Source organism: Otolemur garnettii, unplaced genomic scaffold (genome assembly GCF_000181295.1).
Source record: "Otolemur garnettii isolate 467f Iridium unplaced genomic scaffold, OtoGar3 scaffold00017, whole genome shotgun sequence".
In the NCBI taxonomy this organism is placed as follows: Eukaryota; Metazoa; Chordata; class Mammalia; order Primates; family Galagidae; genus Otolemur; species Otolemur garnettii.
This window is the reverse complement of record NW_003852412.1, coordinates 5,546,843-5,556,463: the sequence shown is the minus strand read 5'-3', so window position 1 is coordinate 5,556,463 and position 9,621 is coordinate 5,546,843. Positions and strand designations below refer to the sequence as shown.

The 9,621-nt window shown below is 39.9% G+C and overlaps 1 protein-coding gene across 1 annotated transcript in view; it reads right to left on the bottom strand.

Annotated features, from left to right (window-relative positions):
* The window catches only part of RAD17 (RAD17 checkpoint clamp loader component), a 47,485-nt gene that overhangs the window by 35,519 nt on the left and 2,345 nt on the right, over positions 1-9,621 (bottom strand). Inside the window, exons 2-4 of the mRNA XM_012802740.2 lie at positions 9,188-9,291; positions 5,296-5,553; positions 3,847-3,930 (exon numbers count right to left, since the gene is read on the bottom strand). Coding sequence (XP_012658194.1) covers positions 3,847-3,930; positions 5,296-5,553; positions 9,188-9,229 — 384 coding nt within the window. The 5' untranslated portion in view covers positions 9,230-9,291. The remainder of the gene's footprint in view (positions 1-3,846; positions 3,931-5,295; positions 5,554-9,187; positions 9,292-9,621) is intronic.

Below are 9,621 nucleotides of genomic sequence, written 5' to 3'. Positions count from 1 at the left end.
CCAGGAGTTGGAGGTTGCTGTGAGCAGTGAAGCCATGGCACTCTACCCAGGGGGACAGCTTGAGGCTCTGTCTCAAAAAAAAAAAAAGAGAAAACACTTTCCCTACTACATATATATGTATACACATTCCTAGTTTATCCAATTAGTACAATAACAACAGTAGCACCTATGTAAGTTTATGACATAATGTTTATACGAAGTTTGTACTGCTACAAGAACACAGTAGACACTGAAAAACAAAAGCTATTAGCTGAACTGACCAAAACCAAATCGATGAGAAAAGGCCTGGCTGTAAAATGTGTTCCAGAGAAACCATCTAAGAATTTGTACACATAGAAGACAGATTTTTATGAGGAGTCAGAAGAATGTCAATGCTGACATTGAAAATCCATCTTGGATATATTACCTTACCCCGAAACCAGAAGGTTAAATCCACGGTCCAGACAGAAAGGAGTTTGATTTGAGGGAGAAGGTTCCATTATCATCAAAGCAACTATATAATACCTATTCCTTCACCTCAAAGTTGAAAACTAAAGAAAACCCTAACATAAACAGGGGACTTTAGGTGGTATTAACTTAAGATAGGTTACCAGCTTTAACATGTGTACCACTCTGGTGAAGAATGTTGGTAATGAGGAGACTCTGCATGCTTGGGACGCAGAGGATAGAGGCGAAATCTCTGTACATTCTGCCCTGTTTTGCTGTGAACCTAAAACTGCTATAAAAAATAAAGTCTATTTAGGGCCAGTGTGCTGGCTCATCTCTGTAATCCCGGCACTCTGGGAACCCAAGGCAGGTAGACCGCTTGAGCTGATGGGCTCTAGACCAGGCCGAACAAGAACGAGATGTCTCTAAAAATAGCCAGGTGTTGTGGCAGGCACCTGTAGTCCCAGCTTACAGAGGGTGAGGGAAGAGAATCGTTTGAGCCCAAGAGTTTGAAACTGCTGTGAGCTATGCCATCAGGCACTCTACCTAGGGCAAAAAAGTGAGACTCTGTCTCCAAAGAAAAAGTCTAATTAAAAATAAAAATAGGGGCGGTGCTTGTAGCTCAGTGGGTAGGGCACTGGCCCCATATACTCAGGGTGGTGGGTTTGAACCTAGCCCCAGCCAAACGACAACAACAACAACAAAAATAGCCAGGCACTGTGGCAAGTGCCTATAGTCCTAGCTACTAGGGAGGCTGACACAAGAAAATCGCCTAGGCCCAGGAGTTGGAGGTTGCTGTGAGCTATGACTCCACAGTATTCTACTGAGGGCAATAAAGTGAGACTCTGCCTCTAAAAAAATAAAAAAATAAAAATAGCACCAGGTGCAGTGGCTCACCCTCTAATTCTAGCACTCTGGGAGGCCAAGGTGAGTGGATTGCCTGAGCTCACAGGTTTGAGACCAGCCTGAGCAAAAGCAAGACCCTCGCCTCTAAAAATAGCCAGGCACTGTGGTGGGTGCCTATAGTCCCAGCTACTTGGGAAGCTGAGGCAAGAGAATCACTTGAGCCTAAGAGTTTGAGGTTGCTGTGAGCTATGATGCCACAGAACTCTACCAAGGGCAGCGCCTGTGGCTCAAAGGGGTAGGGTGCAGGCCCCATATGCTAGATGTAGCAGGTTCAAACCCAGCCCCGGCCAAAAACTGCAAAAATAAATAAATAAATAAATAAATAAAAATAAAGGAAGAGATTTAAAAGTTATCCTCCCCTTCCAGCTGGAAGTATATTTCATGGTAACTATACAGCCCTTACTAGTGATGGCAAACTGTTTTTAATAGAAAAACACCAGTGAAAATTGTGGAAATAATAACAGGCTCGGCACCTGTGGCTCAAGTGGCTAAGGCGCCAGCCACATACACCTCTGTGTCAAAAAATAAAAAATAAATAAATAAAAATAAAAATTAAATAAAAAATCATCATTTCACAACTCTCACAAAATAAGTGACTCAGGAAAGAACTGAAAATTGATACTAAAGTGCTCAGGTAAAAGACTGCTGGGGAAGTGGGTACCCACGTGCTGCCAAGTCTCTGCCCACAGGTACTTTGCAGTATGCATCAGTTATAAGGGAAAGTTATTCTACATTGCAGCTTTTTGACCATCACCTCCTTAGTCCAGGGAGCTAACCTAACGTGAAAGCTAACAGGAGAACCTCCCATACTTTCCAATTTGATATCTTATAAAATACATGTTATAACTTTTAAAGCATTCTTGTAAAAATGTTCAACTTTGGTCTAATTAAGCCCTGGATTCAAAGCACTAGGTTATAGGAAACGCAAGACAGAAAAACAGGTTCATCATTATCAGGAAGAAATAATCTGACAAATTCAGAATGAGACTTCTGTAAGTCAACTGGCCTAGGCCCCTTCATAAGTCAATGTCTTGGAGAAGTATGTTCTCTCTGTTAAAAATACAAACAAAATTTATAAAAAAAAATGTTTTGGAGAAAAAAACAGCTAAAAGGGACTGTTATAGATCCAGAACATTCCCTGAGCTTTGGACAATACAGGGAGATCCTAGCTCTAAAAAAAATAAAAAAATAAAAATAAACAAGAAACCACACCGAAGAGATATAACAATGATGAAATGCAAAGTTTGGTTCTTGGTTAGATCCTGTTTCCAACAAACCAGCTTCAAAATCATTAGGCAACAATTGCTGGGGGGAACAAAAAAGAGGCAAACCAGCTGCAAAAGACATTAAAAAATGTTGAGGATAACTGAATAAATGTGAGTATGAAATGACCACTAATAACATTAGAACATTACAGTTACTTTTCTTAGAATAATAGTATGTATAATTAGGAAAATGATTCTTTTAAAAATGAGAGATATAGTGAAGTATCCAAAAGTCTGAATGAAATGTCATGATGCTTACAATTTTGAAATATTTAAGGGAGAAATGATGAGTATATTATAGATATAGGAGTACTTTTGCTATTCTATGTTTGGAGAGTAAAAATACTTAAAAAGAGGCTGAATGGCAGCACCTGTGGCTCAAAGGAGTAGGGCACCAGCCCCATATACTGGAGATGGGGGGTTCAAACCCAGCCTTGGCCCCCCCCCACCCAAAAAAAAAAAAAAGTAAAGGAATCTCAAGGCTGAAAAAAAAAAAAAGTCAGGAGGCTGAGGTTGGGCTTAGTGGCTCACATCTGCAAACCTAGCACTCTGGAAGGCCAAAGCAGGAGGATCCTTTGAGCTCAGAACTTCAAGACCAGCATGAGTAAGAGCAAGACTCTGTCTCTACCAAAAATAAAAAACTAGCCAAGCATTGTGGTGGGCATCTACAGTCCCAGCTACATGGGAGACCGAGGCAGGAGGATGTCTTTAGCCCAAGAGTCTGAGCTTGCTGTGAGCTATGATGCCATGGCACTCCACCCAGGGCAACAGAATGAGACCTTGTCTCCAAAAAAAAAAAAAAAAAAACACACAAAAAGAGTGGCTGAGAGAAGAAACTATTATACATTGGGAAGACTAAAGGTAGTTGTGGAATTAGGAAGTGAAACAAAAAACATCAATTTAAAATGAATGATGACTGTTTTAGGCTATATTTAAAACAGAAACTAATTTGAAATTCACTTGCTTCCCTCAGCGTAAGGTAATTTAATGTACGAAATGCACTTGTACCCTGAATGTTTACTATGCCTTGTGTTGAAGATAAAAGGAAAAAGTTGTGCAAATAAAGGGGAAAACTGAAATTCTCTAAGTCTTTCTGGGTGAGGTTGTTAGGGTAGAAGTCAGTTAGCTTTCTATTAGAGAGGATCTGAACTTACTTAACCAAAGTTATCATGAAAGTTTAACTTCTAATGACACACTGTAAGTCAGAAAAACATCTAATGTTAAATATTTTAAAACACTTCTTACTTACTTGTTTTGTTTGCCTTTCTAAAACTTGAGCTTTTAACCAGGTTTCAACTTCTTCAATTTTCTTTTTATGCACAGCGAGTTCATGCTGAGATAAAAATTTCAAGTTTAAAACAAAACATTTTATTCACGAGTTTCTGGGGTTGCACCTGTGGCTCAAAGGAGTAGGGTGCCAGCCCCATATGCCGAAGGTGGTGGGTTCAAAACCCAGCCCTGGCCAAAAACTGCAAAAAAAAAAGAGTTTCTGGCACATCCGCACATACTAAACTAAACTTTTAATTAAAAAAAAGTAGCAGGCTTGGCACCTATAGCTCAGCAGCTAGGGCACTAGTCACATACACCAGGGCTGGTGGGTTCGAACCCAGCCTGGGCCTGCCAAACAATGGCAACAAAAAAATAGCCAGGCATTGTGGCAGGCACCTGTAGTCCAGCTACTTGGGAGGCTGAGGCAATAGAACAGCTTAAGTCCAAGAGTTGAGGTTGCTGTGAGCTGTGATGCCATGGCATGCTACCAAGGGTGACATAATGAGATTCTATCTCAAAAAAAAAAAAAAGTAATAATAATAATCAATAAAAATAAAAGTAGCAAACCATTAACATGCTTGTAATATTGTAATAAAAATGGCCCTTTTGATTACACTTGGATTTTTTTTTTTTTTTGGCCAGGGCTGGGTTTGAACCCGCCATTTCCAGCATATGGGGCCGGCGCCCTACTCCTTTGAGCCACAGGTGCCGCACTACACTTGGATTTTTATATTACTATAGGAAAATACTATTCTTAAACTGATACCACAATATCACAATTTTGCCAAGTTTGCAATTATAAAATGTTTTCAAATCCAGAAACATATTTTGTGAAGGCAGTATAGAGGGGTATCTCACAGTAGAACCTTCTCCTTATGCTGACCACCTGCTTAAGTTGATCTAATTTTTGTAGACTAGACATGTACCAGATGTATGTATCAGTACAACAGGCCTACTTTCTTACACTGACCACCTCCATATGGTGACCAGCTTGTTACACTCACTTGGGTGGTCAACTTGCAGCAGTTCTATTGTATTATTTAATTTTTTTTTTGCAGTTTTGGCTGGGACTGGGCTTGAACCCACCACCCCCAGTATATGGGGCCAGCGCCCTACTCCTTGAGCCACAGGCACCACCCCGGTTCTATTGTATTTAGTAAAAAAAATATAAAGAGATCAATTGTAGGTTGGGGTTAAATTAAATCTAAAACATAAAACAAATGGTACAACTGTATAACTTCAGAATAACTGTTGAGAAAAATCTAGGCCCTGTAACGTTAAAATTATATTTTTATTGATTTCTTGGTTTTTTCCTAACATTTAGACAGTAAGATTCTATGACTCTGAAAATGTCTATCTTCCTTCCCATCCTTCACATATACCCCACCCAGAAACTAAATTATGTAGACATGTTTCACATAATTAATACCTGAGTTTCTGGTTTATATTTATCCACCCATGGTTCATTTTCAGACAGATATTCTTTTGAATTTTCTAAACTGTATATCTGTTCCACGGAAGATAGCTTTCCTTTTTTTCCAGCTGGAAATCTGCTACTTTCTAATGGGAAAGGTACATTTTTTCTTTTGTGACTTGAATTATTCTCACATAATGATGTGGCAGTAATAGCAGAGATGCTTGTAGTCTCTGAAAAATCATCAAATGATGGGTCTACCCAGTTTGTTACCTGAAAAAAAAGAATCCATGTAAATATAATTTCATTTTTCCCCATGTATTCTCTATATAACTAAACTACTCTGGAAACAAAATATTCATAAACATGTAACATTTAAAATAAAAGAGCAGGATGGCTCTCGCTTATAATCCTAGCACTCTGGGAGGCAGAGTGGATTGCCTGAGCTCATGAGTTTGAGACCAGCACGAGCCACAGCAAGACCCCGTGTCTAAAAATAGCCTGTAGTCCCAGCTACTTGGGAGGTTGAGGCAAGAGAATCACTTGAGCCCAAGAGTTTGAGGTTGCTATAAACTATGACACCATGGCACTCTACCAAGGGCAACAAAGCAAGATTCTGTCTCAAAAAAATAAATTAAAAATAAATAAATAGGCTCAGTGCCTGTGGCTCAAGTCGCTAAGGCGCCAGCCACATACACCTAAGGTGGCCGGTTTGAATCCAGCCCAGGCCCACCAAACAACGACGGCTGCAACCAAAAAATAGCTGGGCGTTGTGGCGGATGCCTGTGGTCCCAGCTACTTGGGAGGCTGAGGCAGGAGACTCGCTTGAGCCCAGGAGTTGGAGGTTGCTATGAGCTGTGATGCAACAGCACTCTACCCAGGGGGGCAGCTTGAGGCTCTGTCTCAAATAAATAAATAAATAAATAGGGCGGTGCCTGTGGCTCAGTGGGTAGGGCACTGGCCCCATATACTGAGGGTGGCGGGTTTGAACCAGCCCCAGCCAGCTAAAACAGCAGTGACAACTGCAACAATAAAAAAATACCCAGGTGTTGTGGTGGGCACCTGTAGTCCCAGGTACTCAGGAGGCTGAGGAAAGAGAATTGCTTAAGCCCAAGAGTTGGAGGTTGCTGTGAGCTGTGATGCCACAGCACTCTACCATGGGTGACAAAGTGAGACTCTGTCTCAAAAAATAAATGAATAAATAAATAAATAAGATAAAAAATGAATAAAACAAAAATCTCACAAATTAGTTTTTGTGGGGTTTCTTTTGTTTGAGATAGGGTCCTGATCTGTTGCCTGGGCAAGAGTACAGCAGGGTCATGACAGCTTACTACAAAACTGAACTCCTGGGCTCAAGTGATCCTCTTGCATCAGCCTCCTGAGTAGCTGGGACCAAAGGGGCACACCCCACCACACCCAGTTAATTTTTAATCTTTTTGTAGAGACAAGGTCTGGCTGTTGCCCAGAATGGATAGAGCAACTATTATTTTTATAAGTGAGGCAGGTTTTCCAGGGAGGATGAGATTGATCACTTAGAAATGCCTAGGAAGAAGAGTAGTGGAACAACAGAGAAGAAAATCAGTGAGTCCAATGTCATGTTCTTCTGGTCTATAGAAACTGCTGACATCTCTGCATTTCTCTCCATTATTTCCTTTTTTTAAAATCCTTTGTATGGGCTGAGCCCAGTGGCTCACACCTTTAATCCGAGGACTCAGGAGGCCAAGACAGGCTCAAGAAATCAAGATCAGCCTGAGCAAGAGCAAGACCCTGTCTCTAAAAAGAGCTGGGTGGGCACTGTGGCAGGTACCTGTAGTCCCAGCTACTCAGGAGACTAAGGCAAGAGAATCACTTGAGCTCAAGAGCTGGAGGTTGCTGTGAGCTGTGATACCATGGTACTCTACCAAGGGTGATAAAGTGAAACTCTGTCTCAAAAAAATAAATACAATTAATAAATAAAATCCTTTGTAAGTATATATAGAGAAAGATGCTGAATTGAGCAATTTTAACCTAAAAACATTCAGGAGTATGGACAAAGTTTTTCTCATAATCAGAAACTGTAAAGTGGATTTCCTTAACTCTCTAACAGTATAAATCAAGAAAAATCTTTTCTCTCTAGTACTTTTCCTGGTAAAATTAAAAAAAAAAAAGAAAGAAAGAAAGAAAGAAAAGAAAAAAGAGAAACCTAGCTTAGCACCTGGCTGTTGAATTTCCTGTTGGACTAACAAAAAAGGAATTAAGATTATATTATTTTTCAAGAATAGTTAGCTACAGCTGTCAGCTATTTATTGTACAATGCTCCTCTCTTGGAGAAAAAGAACCACACAGTAGATTTGAAAGTAGGCCCAGGGGAGGCAATTTGGGGATTATAAGTCATACTTACTCTTCCTTAAGTGAAAGGATTGGGAATATGAGCAGCAATGGGTAAAGAAAGGAAGACTACAACAGACTAGCTATTTCAGTCATAGCTACCCATTTCCTCCTCGTCAAAAGATTATCAGTGATACTATAACTTTAGCCCCTTTCCCCTATATTTTAGAGTACAGAAAAGTAACTTTTGTTATAATAACTTTTGCTAGCAATTCTGACTTGCATATTACTTGTACATTTTATAATTCTTTTTAAGAGTTTCACTATGTCCCCCTTGGTAGAGTGCCATGGTGTCACAGCTCACAGCAACCTCTAGCTCTTGGGCTTAGCTGATTCTCTTGCTTTAGCCTCCCAAGTAGATGGGACTATAGGCACCTGCCACAATACCCAGCTATTTGGGGGGGGGGGGGAGGCTGCTGTTATTGTTGTTTAGCAGGCCCAGGTGGGCTTGAACCTGCCAGCTTCGGTGTATGTGGCCAGTGCCCTACTCACTGAAACATGGGCGCTGAGCCTATATAATTTTTTTTAATAGTTCTTTTTTTTTTTTTTTTGGAGACATAGTCTCACTTTGTCTCCCTTGTTCGAGTGGGCTTAAGCGATTCTCTTGCCTCAGCCTCCCATGTGGCTAGGACCATGGGTGCCTGCCATGACGCCTGGCTGTTTTTAGAGACAGGATCTTGCTTTGGCTCAGGCCAGTCTGGAATTTGTGAGGTCAGGCAATCTACCCGTCTCAGCCTCCCGAAGTGCTAGGATTACAGGCTGGGAACCACCTTGCCTGGCCTTTCCTTACAGTTTGATTTCTTTCATAAATGTGGGCCCCCATCTACTGAAAAGAGAAATGAAAACAGCAAAGTTTAATACATAATTTACTTAAGATCAAAGAAAATTAGAACTACGACTATGGACATAGCTACCGTGCATGAATGAGACTGTCTGACCCTTTTCTTGTTGAGAACTAACACAATGAACCACAAGACTTCTAAGAAGTAAGGCCTGCAGTTAGGCTATACCACCAACAACCACTCATATATTTCTCTCTTCTATGATCTTTCACTCAAAAGAGTTTTTAGCCATTCCTTTGTGACTGGGATTATAAACTCTTTTTATTTTTTTGAGACAGAGTCTCACTATCTCGCCCTTTTTAGAGTGCTATGATGTCACAGCTCACAGCAACCTCAAACTCTTGGGCTTAAGCAATTCTCTTGCCTCACCCTCCTAAGTAGCTAGAACTACAGGTGCCCACCACAATGCCCAGCAATTTTTTTGTTGTTGCAATTGTCATTATTATTTTAGCTGGCCCGGGCCGGGTCTGAAGTGTATATGGCTGGTGCCCTACCTACTGAGCTATGGGTGTGGCACTGTAAACCCTTTTTCCAAATGATGGTTGTGCTTTAGTTGTTTTACAACTTATTACCAAACTTATTTAGATCACTAACTATAAGAGATACTGGGCTCCATTACTTTGATAGCAGTGGTAAGTCATATAGAATATATACAAACATTTAAATTCTTTTTAGGTAGTTATTTTAGTGAATCATACCTTTGTGGAAGACACCTTTGGTTTAAGAAAAGTTTTTGACATTATAACCTTTAATAGTTCCCATCCGTAGTATGCAACGTGTAGTATGTAAAAATATAATTCACCTAAGGAAAAAAAAAACACCAGGAGTCAAGAAAAACTATAAATACTCAATAAATTTAAGTAATCCATATGTACTGATATAATGAACAACATAATAAACTTAAGGTTTGAGAACTAGTCAAAGAGAACACAGTAAATATAGATGATTGAAGAAATCAAATGCTATGATAAATTTTAATTTTAATAGTCCTATTTGTTAAATAATCTATTTATGATGTTATAAAGTTTTCCATATTACTTCATTGTTCTATGTATTAGAGACAAATAGAAAAACTAAACAGTTTCACTTAACCTTTTGTCATGAAGAAAAATTAGACAATTGGCTCGGCGCC